Here is a 17,180-nt window from a genome sequence, read left to right as displayed (position 1 = left end):
TCCTCATACCTTTCTTATGATGCTGCTTTTCTACTTTCTTTTTGTTCTTGACCAGAGAGTAATCTTTAAATTTTACTAATGGTTTCCATTAAACTAGTGAGTCACACATGGGCTAAATTGTCCTAAATTTATCTAGGCCCTGGGGAAGGGGTAGCCCAGATAAGGTCATGCCGTAATCCATTCTGGGATTCTGGGACTAACCCTTGGCAAAATTGTGAAAGATGAGGAGAGAGAGGTCTTATCTTCATTTTGATATCATTGTTAGCTCCATCTCTTACACACACACATCACACACACATACACATCCTGTTGTGCTGCCCTGGCCGTATCAAATAGTTTCTGTCATTTTATTTTGCATTGGTACCCATTAGAGGTCACCAACACCCAACCCTATCATCTCCCAACCCCCACTCACTAAGGTTTTCTATAGTTTCTTAAATGGTACTCACAGCTATTGGATAACATCTAACTTTTTGAAGTTTTATTTTACCTAGAGATTTTGGAAAAAATACATTACATTAGTATTAAAAATAACATAGGAAAATTGTTTTGTCCATATTCCTAAACACATGGAAATGTTGACTAGGTGACTAAGAATAAAATGGGATCTATATTAAGGAAAATCAAGCAAAAAAGACCTTTAAATGATGTCAGCTGTAGAATAGCCCACAATTCATAGGACCTTCTAAACCTAGGATCTTCTTAAACTTTTTTGGAGTCAGATGAGAATAATATATTCTACTATTAAGTGGCTCTGTGACCTACCTAAGGCACTTGTCCTCTCTAGAATCGCCTCAGTTTCCTCAAATATAAGAGTTGGACTTCAGAATCTCTAAGACTCTGTCAAGTCAAAAAGGAGCTTTCATCAGAAAGGAGGAGTTCAAGAAGGGAAGGTGTTAGATTGTCTGCAATTTGCTTGTAAATACATCAATATGGGTATTGTATACAGTATGCAGGTGAATCAGAATCCATACCCTAGTGGAGGTTCAATGTTCTCTGAAAAGGAATACACACTCCAAGGGTGGTTAGTTAGCATTTGAAAGATCTTAATCAAAAGTCTATACCAGAGAAATCTCTGTGGTAAAAACCTTAAATATTGCTATTTCAAACTACACCAATGGGCTTGTTATTAACTTAAAGGAAGCTAGAAATAACCTTTGCACTAGTGAAATCGAACTATCAAGATAGCTATAGGTCCAAAACTCTAGCAGGGGTCCAGTGAACTAACTTTGGCAGTGGAACATTAGACTAGAACTCTATTTGGTTTTGGGTCTCCTTCATTGACATTGATTGATCCAACTAGACAGTGGTTCCCAACCAGGCATGACTTTTCCCATCAGGGGACATTTGCCAGTGTCTGAGAGATTTTTGATGGTCACAACTAGGGAGGTGGTACTACTGGCAACCAGTAATAAGACCAGGGGTGCTGCTAAACATACCACAATGCATGGAACAACAGACCTCAAAACAAAGAATATCCATCTCAAAATATCACTAGTACTGAGGTCCAGAAACCCTGAGGGTAGATAGTTCACTGATCCTGGCCCTCAGATTATTTGATTACACCGTGCCTAGAATGAACCTTTAATCCAATATGCTTGTTTGAACACTTAAAAGCACAGATAAAACACTTTAACATCTTCAGGGAAGGGCATCATTCTTACCTACTTTTAAGTATCAGAGACTCTTGATATTACCTAAAGAACCTGACATTTGTGGATGGCAAAATTGACTCAGGTCAGTTCACAGAGGAAAATAGGCAGGGGGGAAGTAGAAGGTAAAGGGTAGGGGGAAACATTTTCAGACTTTTGAGCTACTGAGACTTATTCTCTATGGAACACCCAGATACAAGGAGGATTTTCCAATTTTCTGTGTTGCTTATCTGAATCCCAATTCCCACACTGGCTAGAGATGATGCAATGCTTATTTCTCTATCTCTTTCCCCAACTACATGCCCACTCCTCTATCACTACTCAAACACCTTGAAAGAATAAAGTACTTGCTAATTCTCTGGAATGATTGAGGGCTTTGGGCTCAAAGAAAAACTAAACACCATGTCTGATATATGGTGAGCCAGATTATTAATAAATTAACAGAGATGACTATTAATCACCAAAAGAGATGAAATGAGATAGTAGGCATAGTGTTGATGCAAATCTATAGAGAAATAAATATCAAAATGTGTTACCTCAGTCTGGTGCCTCCTTATCATTATTTTGACCTAGCAATCATAAATTATGGTGCTTGATCAAAATACCAGGTTACACTTGAAATTTGGGCATCTGCTTTTTATTATTTCCATTTGACAGATTAGTAAACTAAGACCAAGAGCTTAAAAGATTTCTTGCTAAAATGACACAGCCTGCTGGATAGTCAATCCAAGCCTGCAGCCAGGATGCAAAATCTTATCCCAGGTCTATTGACCTGACTGCGAAGTCAGTTGTAGGCTTGCAGGACTGTGAAGCACATGAAGAAACAAAGCTGGATTCTATTTCCAATTCGGTCTTTGGAGATAATATGACTGGGCTGGTGGCTGGATAGCATCCAATATAGTCCCATCTGCACAAGAAGCTCTGCAATCTGTGTTTTAACTAGTCCTCCAGAGATACTGATGAACCTTAAGTTTGAGAATTACTGCCCTAAGGGATAATGTTTTCACCCACTACAAACTGTTCTCACACCTTTGCACTAAAGGGACTCTTCTTAACCCTCCCATTTTGTTTCCCGGGCATTTATGTTTCATTTATTTTATTGTTTGAGATGGAGTCTTATTATGTTGTGAGGCTGTAGGGCAGTGGCTATTCACAAGTATAATCATAGGGCACTTTATCCTGGAACTCCTGGCCTCAAGTGATTCTCTCACCTCAGCCTTCTCAGTAGCTGGAACATAGGCACATGCCTCTATGTCCTGCGAATATTTTTATTTTTAATTTTTTTTGGTTGAAATTGGGTCTCGTTATGTTTTCCAGGCTAGTCTCAAACTCCTGGCCTCAAGTCATTCTTCCACTTCAACCTCCCACAACATTGGGATTAAAGGCATGTGCCATTATAACCAACTTTCTAGTGCATATTAATTCCACAGAATTTCCAAAAAGTCTCTTCTTAGGAAGCCTAGCAATCACTCAGGCTCTTTGAAATCTTTTCTTTTATTAAACTTCTAGTGCTGGTTCTTTGATGATTGGTGACAAGAACCTCAGCTTTCCTTTTCACTTGATCTATCTTGGAACTTTCTTGCCCCAGTCAGATTTTATCTCCCTGGGAATCATGGAAAGAAAGTGTATCTTAAAATATTTCTTTAAAGTTCTTTCTACCTGATACTTTCGGTTTGTTTATGTGATGATATTGTGCATAAACAGCAGATAGAATACACTTTAAAAATCTGAGAGAGAGCTTTTGGACACCTCAACTCTCCAGCACTCACATGCACACCCACACTTATGTACAATGCTGGACACACAGAAGGTGCCAACTTAATATTTATTGAATTTATTAAGAGGCTTTCCTTAGAGTCAGAGGAAGAGGAAAGCAAATGCGAAGCCCTGATACCCAGGGGAATCTTTATTTCAAGTCCTTTAAGAAGACCTCAAAAGACCAATGATATAATTGTGTTTGATGAAAAATGAATACCTGATTCTAATATAGCCAACATATGAATTTTATGACATGAAATAGAAATGAGTTTTTCTATCTTAGCTATTCATTCACTTATGATTTATTGAGTGCCCACAACGTGCCTGCCAGGGAAGTGTGTTGGCCAATGAGGATACCAAGCCTCTGCCCTCATGGAGATTACAGTCTATGGGAAAGACAACTGATCAAACAAGTGATTTACAGTTAAGCATGAGAAGTGTCACCATGGGACACACTAGGTAACAAAGTCAAACCATGTGGGGACAGAAAAATGATAAAGGTCACACATGGGCTGGAGGTCTTGGTCTTTGGTGGCCTTATTCAAAGCAGAGCTCATTAAAACTGCCCCAAACCACACTGCCCACAGAAAGGGAAGGCATGAATGGAGAAGGTGCTTCTGTGGTCTGGCCAATACCAGCAGGTGGGTCACTGCTTTGGCCTTTGGGAAAGGATGGAGATGATGGTGAGTGTTAAGAAGATCGTGCCAGCTGTGCCTCCGATCATCAGGCCCAGGACACTTCCATACACCTGCAGGACCTGACAGTGCTCCCCCGTGTAGAAGAAAGCATGTCCAGAGACGCACCTGAAGGAACAGGACACAAGGGAAGAGTGAGAACTACCCGGGCATTGGGTGCCTCCTAGCAACAAGCATCACCATAGCAACAGTAGCAGCAAGCACTTACTGAGCAGTTCCACCTGCCTGGTCCCATTTCAAGCACTGTACTTGAATCAATTCATTTAATCCTGCAACAATCCCTTGAGGTGGAGGTTATTACTTGGCGATTCCCACCATCCTCATTTTCCAGTAAGGTTAATTAACATGCTCAAGGCCACACTGTTTTACACTGGAAGTTTAGTCCCAAGAGGTATGCTTTCAAATCCAAGTGCCACTTGACCACCAAAGATTCAGGAGGAAGGTTTGAGATGCTTAAGAAATGCATTGTCTGGTACTGGCTAAGACTAGAAGCTACAGGGGAAACTCTCCAGAAAGTCTGACTTGGTGTATCAGTTGTAGCTTGAAAACTTCTAAACAATATTACCTAAAATGTTGCCGCAAGGCTAGGGTGCTGTTCCCTCTCTCATAAGGCTGTCCTAGTTCATGAGATAATGAGGATATTGCACTCATCGAGGGATTTGTCACACAGTAGGCACACAATGGTTGTGCCTTGTTAGTTTTATTTTAAATGTTGTTTGGTATAAAGATCCATTAATTTCAGAACCAAGGCATTACTGGTAGCATTTCATCCATTCCATTATTACAATTCCAGCCTTTGTTTCAAACATTTCTATTAGAAAATCTACTCAGCAGAATTCTACAGGCAAAATGAAATAATCTTAAGTCAGTATTTTCTTTTATTAATCCTGAATGGTTTTACCATTCAAGTCCTCATCTCTAGCCTGATTAAAAACTTCCCCAAACCACACTGCCCACAGAAAGGGAAGGCATGAATGGAGAAGGTGCTTCTGTGGTCTGGTCAATACTAGTTGGTGGGTCACTGCCTCGGCCTCTTAGAAATCTGTGAGTAAGCCGGGCTCGGTGGCTCAGCCTGTAATCCCGCGCCTTTGGGAGGCAGAGGTGAGTGGATTGCCTGAGCCTGCGGGTTTGAGACCCGCCTGGGCAGTGAGACCTCATCTCTACAATAAATCAAAAAATTAGCCAGGCATGGTAGCGCATGCCTGTAATTCCGGCTACTTGGAAGGTTGAGGCGGAAGGATCACCAGAGCCCAGTAGGTCGAGGCTGCGGTGGCCGGGAGCGGCCACTGCACTCCAGTCTGGGTGACAGAGTGAGACTCCAACTCAAAAAAAAAAAAAGAAATCTGTGAGTAGTAGCAGTTTTGTCTAATTTTTTTCTGACCCAGTCCTATCCAAATACAGCTTAATTATATTCACTAGTGTAACCTTAGAAAAGATTATTCCACAAACTCCAAGCTGCAGGTTGTAGGAGAGGAATAATTTGGCTGACTAGAGGCTGACACACAAGTGACAACCCCTGGCCTATCCCTTGGAAGGATGAAGCCGGTTGGGACATACATTGCAGTCTGGCATCCAAGGACCTATCAGGCAAAGATGTGTAGGCCTATGGCTTTGGAGGCCAGAAACAAGGTGACCCTTCTCCAATTAATGGAGCCAGACCACTCCTTGGAAAAGTGATTAATTCTAAGACCGGGACAGGGAAAAATGAAGCATGAGTCTAGAACATGCCATGGCACCAGAAAGTAATATTATGCTCATACAATTATGGGTGTTTGTTAAGAGACTACAGGTACCAGCCTGGAAAACTCCCAAAGGCCAAATATGGGACAACAGGAGTGACAAAATAAATCATGGAATCATTGTAATATAACCCATAGAATAAAATAACTGTTCATGGTTCCTTGGTGATGCAAATGAATGCTTACGTGAATAAATTAATGGGGAGGGAGGGTTGCTATTCTCTATAGAAGAATTCAAATTGAAGAATGTGACAGAAGTGGAAGAAACAGGAAATCACCATTAGAAGATCCTAGTAAAGACGAGTGCAGGTAGGATCCACCAATAGCGGCTAAAATTAATGGGTGAGGATTTGAGGAAAAGCAATATGTCTCCACGATCTTGAAATATCCTTCCCAAGATATATGTTAATGACAGAGGGAGCGATGGTAATGCTTAAGTAGAGAGGGCTGGTGGACATCCCCTTGGCCAGATGACTAAAGTTGACATCACCAACATCACCAGGTATGACATATACTGGCATCGTGTACTCCCTCACATGAGGGCATATCACATTTTACTAACTTTGCCAAAAATTCATAACCTAAATCTAATTATGAGAAAATAAGATAAAACCAAATTAATAAAAATTTTACCAAAAAAATCACTGCCGAGGCATTTTAAAAGTATAATGAAAGACAAGGAAGGTAATGAAAGACAAAGAAGGACTGAAGAATTGTCCCTAGATTGGAGTAGACTAAGAAACATACAAACTCAATGTAATGTGGGATCCTAGAACAGAATAAGGACATCGGTGGAAAAGCTGGGGAAATCTGAGCATTGTGCATTTCATGGCTTTACTAATTGTTCTATGGTTTATATAAGATGCTTATATTAGGGAAAGCTGGGTGAAAGATATAGCAAAGTTCTTTATATTATTTTTGGATTGTATCTGCAAGTCTAAAGTCATTTCAAAATAAAAGTTTAAAAAAGGAGAAACAGAGCAGAGACTGAAGAGAACTCAGGGGAAATATAGATGTTTGAGACTAACAGAATGGTTTCTGCATCTGCTACTGATCAAATGCAAGTGATGCTCCATCATCGCCTATATCCTGTTATGAAAACTTAAGTTTTTAGGCAATCAAACATTATTTTAAAAAGCTATTAAATATAGCCAACTACGCAGGCAGGCAGAAAGACGTGGATACAAGTCCCAGCATGTACCATCTGGATAATTTTAGACAAATCACTTAACTTTTTTTAAGCTTCAACTTCTTGCTGCACAAAATAAGGACAATATGATTCACAGGATCGCAGTGATCATGCATGTAAAATGCTCAGGGGATCACGTGATACAGAGCAAGCATTAAAATATCAGATAGTCTTTTCACTATTATGAAAACAAATATAATAGTAGAGCATAACTGACAGACTATAGAATTAGTAAAGTAATAATTAATAATCAATAATAATTTCTGTAGTTAGTGAAGATTTAAGCTTGGTCTTGAGTCCTACTGTAGCAGGTCATGGAGTAGAAAGTCCCTAGGCTAAAATCCCTGGGTCTTTTGTGAGACTGTGGTTGAGTAAGAAATTTCAGCAACATCCAAGATGCCTCAGAGGTGGTAAAGAGGTAAGAGTCAAGAGACAGGAGACTTGGGACTTCGCCCTGGCAGTATAAGCCCACAGATCCAGGGTATACCTTTGTAGGGTCAAGAAAAACCACATCCAGTTGACCATCTGATGTAGTCATTGCCCTACCCTGTGACCAGCATCTTTTTTTTTTTTTTTTTTTTGAGTTGGAGTCTCTGTCACTCAGACTGGAGTGCAGTGGCCGCTTCTGGCCACCGCAACCTCGATCTGCTGGGCTCTGGCGATCCTTCCGCCTCAGCCTTCCAAGTAGCTGGAGCTATAGGCACGCACTACCATGCCAGGCTAATTTTTGATTTATTGTAGAGATAAGTTCTTGCCAAGTTGCCCAGGTGGGTCTCGAACACGCGGACTCAGGCAATCCACTCACCTCAGCCTCCCAAAGTGCTGGGATTACAGGCTGAGCCACTAAGCCTGTCTGAACAGTACCTTTTACCAGGAATAAGCATACACTTGGCTCAGGTCTGATGACCTACCTGCCTTTCTGGCCACAGAACCTACCTGCAGCTTGCCATTCCCTTCACATTCACACAGATGCCCTCATTTTGGCAAGGGTTCGGGTCACATGGGTCTCTGAAGTACTGTGGCCAGTTGTGGTCCTCTATGGAGACTGTATTGTTCACTGAACGCTTCTGTCGGCTGGGGTGCTCCTGGTCCAGGCCACTGGGTAGAGCTTCCTCTAACATGGCTTTTCCTGGACTTTCTTCTGGGGCTTTCTGCCCCTGGCCTTGGAGAACGAGGCCTTGGGGAGTCAACCTTTTGTCTTTAGTGAGAACTTCAGTCTGGTTAAGGTGGGTGATATCTTTAGGAAGTGGACAAAGAATCACAAAGAAGATCCAGGATTAATAACAGACTACAATTAACTCTCACTTATGGAGAAAGTTCCCTGGGTTGCCTCTACCCCTCATGGACATCACCCTTAGTGATGTGGAAAAGCAGCTTTGAATCCAGATAATTCTCATAATACCAGTTATTTTTATTTTAAAGTAGTCCAGATTCCATTTTTATTATTGAACTTCCAAAAAGAAGTACAAAGTTAGCATGGATAGACTGATTGAAGATAACTTGAAATCAGCAAACTGTTTTACTTGATAAATCATCAAAAAGATGACACTACAATTTTAGTTTCTCTCCAAGGACAGTTAAAATAAGATGTGAGTCCTTGACCAATTGAATAAAATGTGGTTCTTCCACAACACATCTTTTTTTTTTCTTGTTTACCTTGGCCTCAAAAAAGATCCCCACCCTCCATGATTTGCTTTAAAATCAGTAGAGTACCGAGAGCATAGGATTATTAACTCAGGAAGATCAAGAAAAGTACCTTCAAAGTCCACAAACATGATGAGATCATCATTCTTAAGGAAACTTCTCCTTTTTAGCATTTGGTGGGAGATAAAGCCATTCCAACCCCAGTCCATGCTTCTATAACAATTGCAGTCCGAATAATAGGATCCCACCTTGGATGGCCTGTCCCAGATGACAGAGTCATTTATCTCTGCAAAGTCATAGGCAACATAACATCACATTATGTCTTTATACTTCACTTTTCAACTTGTCTTTAATGAGGATATAGATACAGTGCTTTGTTAATCAGAAAAAAAAATATGTTGGAGAAAAAATCAAGTTATTTACTTTTTCCAGGAGAATTAAAATTCAGAACTGTGAGGTGAAAGGTGCAGAGAATCATAGCTCTGAATGACCACTTGTCTGATACTGAATGACTTCCTTAATGAAGAGGGAGAGACAGCTTCAACTTCTTCCTTCTAGGGCTTAAGGCTTTCTTTTGGGAAAAAAAAAAATATATATATATATATATAATTTGCCCATAGCTTTACTAATGTAAATTTATTTCATGGGCAAACTGACATTCAGTAATATTTTAGGAGTAAGTACATTAGCTCTGCAGCAAGTTCTGCGTATTTGATAAATGATTAGCAGTGTCTGTCTTTACAACCTGACGGTGCTCAGTGGGAGCAGGAACCAACTATTTGCTTGTATTCCAAGTATCTAGCACAGAGTTTGGCACATGGTAAGCTCTCAATAGATGCTTGAAGACTGAATTTAGGAAAGAGAAGAAGGATAAGCTGATACTGAACATTTTAACGTGATAATCCAACACAACTCTTGTTGTTGTGGCCAAGGAGACAATGTGAGAGGAATGTTATTCTTTCTTACACCAATGAGAATCACATCTGTGAACCCTTCTGGGTTGAGGGGCAGTTCTTATTTATGCTCAAACCACTCACCTGGAGATGTATGGAACTTAGTGGTAGTGAAAACCATGCTTGAGGACATCCTGTTTCTGACATCTGGTTTCTGGTCAAGTATGGTCATTATCACCTGTCTGTTTTCCACTGGCCACTCCAGGATAGCATCATTCTCCCCACTGCACAAATGAAAAGCAAGTCTCAGGTAGCCAGAGCTGATGGAGTTTGCCATGCCGTGGGGGTACAAGGTCAATCCCAAACCATATCCCTCTGAATTATAGAATCGAGGGCTCTGCAGACTGTCCCCTTTCTTCGTGTTCTCAAGAACCTGGGAGAAATTCCGTACTGTCCAAACCCCTGTGGGGCAGGGGGTCTCTGTCAGAGTGATGTCATCCAGGTAAATTCCCCCATTTGAGTTCTGAGGGTCACCTTTTGTACCCTGGAAAAGGTAGCGAAACTTTTTTTCCTCTTGGAGCACCACGTGAGCAATTTTCCAATTGTGATCACCATCTCCTGAGGACAGAGAATAAGGTTGATGACAATTGTGGTCAACATTTATTGAATACATACTATGAATCTGGCACTGTGCCAAGTGCTTTCCATAAATTATCTCATTTAATCCTCACAACAACCCTGTAAAATAGGTATTATTGAAAACGAGATAAGTAACTTTTCTAAAGTTATGTATCTAATAAGGGAAAATAGTTTTTAAAAAGACACACTATGGTTTACTTTAACATTCATATTCAAATCTTTTTTTTTGAGTTGGAGTCTCACTCGGTCGCCCAAACTGGAGTGCAGTGGCCACCTCTGGCCACCGCAGCCTCGATCTGCTGGGCTCCAGGGATCCTTCCACCTCAGCCTTCCAAGTAGCCGGAATTACAGGCATGCGCTACCACACCCGGCTAATTTTTTGATTTATTGTAGAGATGAGGTCTCGCTGCCCAGGGTCTCAAACCTGCGGGCTCAGGCAATTCACTCACCTCAGCCTCCCAAAGGTGCGGGATTACAGACTGAGCCACCGAGCCCAGCTCATATTCAAATCTTAATCATGAATTTGTTTTTCACTATGATGTCATTCCATAAGTTCTGAATTTATTCCTGAGTTTGCTGGTTCAACTGCACCCCACTCCCTAATGTTAGCACTGAATGCCCTAGCATTAGGTTGAACCATATAAAACAACAATCCCCATCCTTTGTGGCATCTGGGACCAGTTTCGTGGAAGATAATTTTTTTTTTTTTTTTGAGTTGGAGTCTCACTCTGTTGCCCAGACTGGAGTGCAATGGCTGCTCCCGGCCACCGCAGCCTCGACCTGCTGGGCTCCAGCGATCCTTCCGCCTCAGCCTTCCGAGTAGCTGGAACTACAGGCACGTGCTACCACACCCGGCTGATTTTTTGATTTATTGTCGAGATGAGGGCTCACCAAGTTGCCCAGGCGGGTCTCGAACCCGCCAGCTCAGGCAATCCACTCACCTCAGTCTCCCAAAGCGCTAGGATTACAGGCTGAGCCACTGAGCCAGGCTGGAAGACAATTTTTTTGTGGACTGGGGCTGGGCATGGGGGCATGGTTTCAGGATGATTCAAGTGCATAGCATTTATTATGCACTTTATTTCTATGATTATTACGTGGTAATATATAATAAAATAATTATACAACTCACCATTAGAAAAAGAGGCACTGATGGAATTGGTAAATAAAATAATGGGTGGGCCACACATGAACTAAAGTAAGTATTGGATTCTCCTTAAAGCCTGCCACCAGATGCAGCTGTACAATTGAAGTATATCAAATCACTTTCCATTCACTGATAGGATTTTGATATGAGTCTACAAGCAACTGAGTTATTATAGTCTTTGTGCGGTCAAACCTCACTGCTAATGTTAATCTGCCTTTGCAGTTGTTTCCCAGAGCTAGCATCACCACCTCAGCTCCACCTCAGATCATCAGGCATTAGATTCTCATAGTTCACAATAGGGTTTGCCCTCCTATGAGAATCTAAGGCCGCCACCGATCTGACGTAACATGAAGCTCAGGCAGCAATGCAAGTGATGGTCAGTGGCTGTAAGTATAGCTGAAGCTTTGCTCACTCACCTGTTGTTCACCTCCTTCTGTGCAGCCTGGTTCATAGGTTACAGACCTGTATCGGTCCATGGCCGAGGGGTCTGGGACCCCTGCTTAAAGGGCATCTAGCTGTCATCTTTCCATCATACCAGCTATGATAAATTTCAGCCAGAAAAGTGAAACTCCCAAAATCAATATTTACAGTATTCCCAGGTAGCCTACAGAGTGGCTTGGATAGGGTGGTTTTTTAACCTGTTCTTCTGAATGTCCTCTAAGGATGCTTCCTCCCTTCAAGAGCAGCAGTTTCTTCCAGAGGTGAACAAAAAATAGTTTTTTCTCTGGACTCATTTTAATTGAGAAATTCTTTGTTGAATGAAAAAATAGAAAAATTCGTTTCTCTTTTCCTAGTTATAAAGGAATCACCACCACAAAAAAAGTAAATATCTGGCTTTATAACCCTGGATCTTAATTTACAGCCAGATGATCCTCACAACTGACTTTCTACCTTAGCATTTTAAGGTATTCATGTCAACCTTCTTATAGAAATACACAAAATAACATTTAGGAACATATAAATGATTTATAGTGAAGTTAATATATACAAATGACTTATTTCCCACCAATTTTACAAGTAGACTTCAAGACATTTCAGCATCTTAAATAATGGTGTCATTCTGTTTTCCAAAACAGATGAGCAACTATTTAAATACTCTTTTTCCTGCATTATCAATTCCTACATCTCTTTTACCCTCTGATCTCCATATCAACCACCCATTTTCTCAATCCTGGCCCTAGTTTTCTCCAAAATACTAGTGAAAACTAGATTTATATATTCTGACTGACTTCTTATAAAGTATATTTCAGCCTCACCTAAACCCTCAATGCTGTTTCCAATGTCTGAGTGGTTAAAACATTCAAAGAGTGATTAAAACATGGTAGACACTATGTTAGGCTCTTAGAAGAGGAGAAACAGGGTGAAGGAAAAGGAGGAGGGAGAGAAAGAAGACAACAGGAGGAAGAGTGGGAGAAGGAGGAGGAGAAGGAAGGAAAAGAGGTAGGAGGGTGAAAAGGGAAGAGAAGGGGAAGGAGAAGGAACACAATCCCAGTTTTTAAGCCAGATCAGTCCTTGAGTGAATAGCTCAAAGTACCTTGAAAGGTCTGTATTTTGACCAGCTTGCGAACATTTCCCGTGCTGTCATCCCTCCTGACCCAGATGACGAGTCTGTCTGAAGGACTTCCTGTCATTTTATAGAAAAACTGCAGGCACTGCTGCTTCCTCTTTGGGTAAAGAATCCGAGATTCCAGCAGGGCTGCCTCTTCTGCTGACCCTGAGCTTGTATTGAATTGCATGAAGTAGCCGGCACCTATGGAGAGAGCATCCCTACATCCCATCAAAGTGAAATAGTTACCAACCGCCATTACCCAGGAAACAAAAGCTATAACTCTTCTGCAGAGAATACAAAGATGATCATTTGTCAGTAAATATTCTGTCTCAATGGACATAGTCACTGGCTAAAGTTGTGTCTTTCCACTGTCTCTTTTGATTGTTTTTGTCCCCAAGGTTGTAAAATATATACCTCTGACTTATGAAATACAGGCTTCAAGCAAAGTTTCATAGAATTTGGTGTCTGTGAGATGAATTATATTTTCTTCACTGACTTCATTGTTTATATTAAAAATGTATTCCAAGGAAAGGAGCTACTCTCCCAATTGTATAAGAAACCATGGGATTCTGGTTTACACTCCCACCAACAGTATAGAAGCATTCCTTTTTCTCTGCATCCTCTCCGGCATCTGTTGTTTTCTGAATTACTAATGATGGCCATCCTGGCTGGAATTAGGTGGTATCTCAGTGTAGTTTTAATTTCATTTCTTTGACGATTATGTACCTAACCCTGAATTGTACCCCACATCTTTAAAATAAAATTAAAAATTAAAAAAGAAACTATGGTATTTAAAGATCTAGGATTTGTATTTTAAACATTTATAATGATAAAGTTTCAATTTCTCCTGTTGCTAGCCTAATAACTGAGTGTATTATCCATGGTAAAGAATCTTTTACTGTATTACAAGAAAGGGCATTCAAGACTTATTAGGGACTAACTGAAGATTTCTCCTGCATATAAAGTTATCGGAAGAACACTGAAAAAGAAAGAGAGGGAAAAGTATCTACATTAGTGCCAGAGATAGGGTTTGCCTGATTCAGATGTTCCAAACTCTTTCCCCTAAAACAATTAAGCAGCTGAACAAATACATCATTTGGAAAACCATACACTTTTCAAAATCAAGTCCAATGAAAAATTCTTGCACATAAAAAGGTCCTTTCAACTGTACTCCAGCACTCAACTCCTTATCAAAATGCTCCAGTGGAAACATTTCACAAGATAAAAATAAAGCAAGTGTTTGGTATAGTACTAGGTACTCCAACAATACTCCCTGATGTCCCTGCTGCATCCTGATCCCCATCTGAAGCACTTGCCTTCCACATCGGCAGCCAGCACTGATGGTTTAAATAAGCTTTCCATAAAACTTAAAATATCTTAATGGCTTTAATATTACATCAGAGGAAATTGTATTCCCTCATACACTCTTTCCAATATTTGAACATACTAGCCCGAGACATCTACATTATAAGTTACTGAACACGTGGGGTTAAAAAAAGAAGAGATCAAGGCTAAGAAGGTTTCTAGGTGATCCTCCCTCAGGAATTCCTGCCCAGGAGTACTAGGAAATATGAAGTACAAGTAAAATAACAAGCCTGGGACCAAACAAGTCTGAATTCTTGCTCCAGTCCTACCAGTAAGTAGGTGTTCATTCATTTTTCTGGGTTTCAAATGGGAGGTGAATTCTACCTAAGGGATTCTTTGAGACCTCTGAGCCTATGCATTTACTGAAACAATGCAGGAGCTCTCTAGCAGAGAGACATTAAACACCTCCTGTGCAGAAAGCAAGTTAACTGAATAAAATCTTTCCAGATATTTCTTCTGAGATATGGTTTCTTCTATTTTTTTCCTTTCTTACTAGGGTTCTAGAACTTTCTTTCTTTTTTTCTTTCTCTCTCCTTCTTCTTCTTTTTTTAAGTGAGAAAGCAGGATTTATTGAGAAGACAGAAAATCTCCCACAGTGGAAGGAGACCCGAAGGAGTTGCCCCAGACGTTCTTTCAGTAGATTTCTCTTATATAAAAATTCCTTTCTGTTTAGCTGAGAATTGTATATTAACTTGGCAGGAACCCCACAGGAAAGGTTAGATTAGAGGCTACAATGGAAGTTTAGACATAACTTCAGGCTAGGATCAACCTTTAGACACTTGGGATGATATGTCTAATAATCTGATGTGTGACAGAGACTTTTATCCTTTGCCAAAGGTGGAGGGAGTGTAACAGTGACTTATCACTTCTGGCATTCTCTCTGGTCAACTGGCATCTAGGTGACAGGCTGGGTTCCTTCTGGGAAGGGAACCTAATTAACTCTCAGATAGCCAGGGACTTCAGACTAATGGGCTTCACAATAATTCAGTCTTTAAAAATCGATTATAATCTGTAGCCCTATCTACTTCCAAATAAGATTAAGATTATTTCAACAGCATGACAAAATAAAAGGATGCTAAAATAGAAATAAAAGGTAAATGGAACCTCCAGAGAGACAGGGAACATGGAAAATGAGGAATGAAGCCACTGGTCAGTAGGTGGGGGCTTTGTGTGCTTTATCTTCTTGCATCTTCACTATGAAGTAATATCAATATCTTGATGTTCAAAGAGGCTTATGGAAGCCAAGATTTAAAAAAGAAAAGAAAAGAAAGCACACACAACAACAAACTTCCTGAGGTCCCAATTAGTAAATGGTAGAGTCATATTTCAAAATTTCAAAACAGTTGTGTCTGACTTCATGACTTTTCACTACACACACCATGTACAGAAACTGGGTGAAGCTGTCCTATCCAATATGGTGGCTACCAAACACATGTTGTTACTGAGTGTTTTGATTGTGGCCAGTCCAAACTGAGATATGTGGTCGGGGGGAGTACAAGTTGGATTTCAAATACTAAGTATAAAAAAGTGAAATATCTCAGAATAATGTGTATGTTGACTATATGTTGAGATGCTAATATTTTGGATATGTTGAGTTATAGAATACATTATTAAAATTAATGTCACTTGTTTCCTTTTGCTTTTTCACATGAGTATTAGAAGTTCAGTATGCTATCTATTGTACCACGGAGTCAGATCCATGTGGGTATTAGAACATTTTGTATTACATATATGGCTCACGATATATTTCAGTTGGAGGATATGGCTCTGAGACAACACCCTTATTATATCTTGTCAACTATATGTCCATATCAGTTTTGCTGAAATGCATCTTTCTTTTGCATGCCCAGAAACTGGATGCTATTTATTGAGTTAATAATTAAGATATGAGAAATGCTCTTTGTCCTTGTTCAGATTTTCAAGTTTGATAACTAACATTCTTATTGGGGCAAAATATGCTGGCATGACCTGACTGAACCTGGTGAACCACCTCAAAGTGTTCTCTTTCCTCCTTCACCAACCTGTGCATTGTCCCAGCAAGGTGTGATCCACTTGTCCAGCTTGAGCACTGTCCTCATGGACCCAGTCAGCATCATCTCTGGTGCCTTGAATCATCCCACAGATGTTTGCCTTCTCAAAAGTACAGTGATCCAAAAGAGTGTGAGTTGTGGCTGCAAATGATATTTTTACCACTTGGTTAAACGTGGGAGACATTTCATTCCAAAAGCTAATGTCTGAAGCCACGAAGACCTCTTTGTTAAACACAACGGGATCACAGGTCTTTCAGTATTTTACCTTTTTCTCAAATGCCAACCTTACTGTCATCAGAACTTAGAACTTACCAATATAGACACAGTTCCAGCTACCTCACAGAGTCAAGATAAGAATACCTGTAATCATTCTTTGCTATGTAAATGCCAAACATGAACTCTTTTAGAACAAGAAACCTGTAATACTGGGCTTTGTACTTAGGGATCTTCTGTTGAGCAGAATCAAGGGATGTGCCTCTAGAGCTATAAGTGACAAGTCACTGCTTCAGAGTGGGATCATCTTAGATGACAACCCATCCCAGAGGATTAGGTTATTCATTCTAGTAATAACTCATGTGGGTAAATAATTTTGCAGGGTACGAAATGCTTTTAAGCCCAGCACCTAACTTGATCTCAAAATAATAATTCACCCTTCAAAAAGAAGCTAAAGAAGGCAGACTATAACAGCTCCTCACTTTTGTACAGTGTTTTCACTTTATAAAACACAACTACCTAACTGATCTTTGTAACCATCCTGTGAGGTAGGTATTATACTTTTATCTAATCTAGAGATATCCCAACTAAGGCAATACAGTTTATCTATGTCCTCTTAACTGGAACATTTAAGAAGAGCAAAGGATAATGTAAAAGATCCGTCTAAGGC

At 40.3% G+C, this 17,180-nt stretch overlaps 1 protein-coding gene across 1 annotated transcript in view; it reads right to left on the bottom strand.

Annotated features, from left to right (window-relative positions):
• Window positions 1-4,056: 4,056 nt before the first annotated feature.
• The window catches only part of MEP1A (meprin A subunit alpha), a 35,268-nt gene continuing 22,144 nt past the window's right edge, over window positions 4,057-17,180 (bottom strand). Inside the window, exons 9-14 of the mRNA XM_008058459.2 lie at window positions 16,289-16,438; window positions 12,888-13,103; window positions 9,715-10,188; window positions 8,790-8,963; window positions 7,970-8,270; window positions 4,057-4,213 (exon numbers count right to left, since the gene is read on the bottom strand). Coding sequence (XP_008056650.1) covers window positions 4,057-4,213; window positions 7,970-8,270; window positions 8,790-8,963; window positions 9,715-10,188; window positions 12,888-13,103; window positions 16,289-16,438 — 1,472 coding nt within the window. The remainder of the gene's footprint in view (window positions 4,214-7,969; window positions 8,271-8,789; window positions 8,964-9,714; window positions 10,189-12,887; window positions 13,104-16,288; window positions 16,439-17,180) is intronic.

The sequence above is a fragment of the Carlito syrichta genome, unplaced genomic scaffold (assembly GCF_000164805.1).
Source record: "Carlito syrichta isolate Samal-C Ts95f unplaced genomic scaffold, Tarsius_syrichta-2.0.1 Scaffold303353, whole genome shotgun sequence".
NCBI classification, from domain to species: Eukaryota; Metazoa; Chordata; class Mammalia; order Primates; family Tarsiidae; genus Carlito; species Carlito syrichta.
The sequence above is the reverse complement of the archived record's forward strand: the minus strand, read 5'-3'. Positions and strand labels throughout refer to the sequence as shown.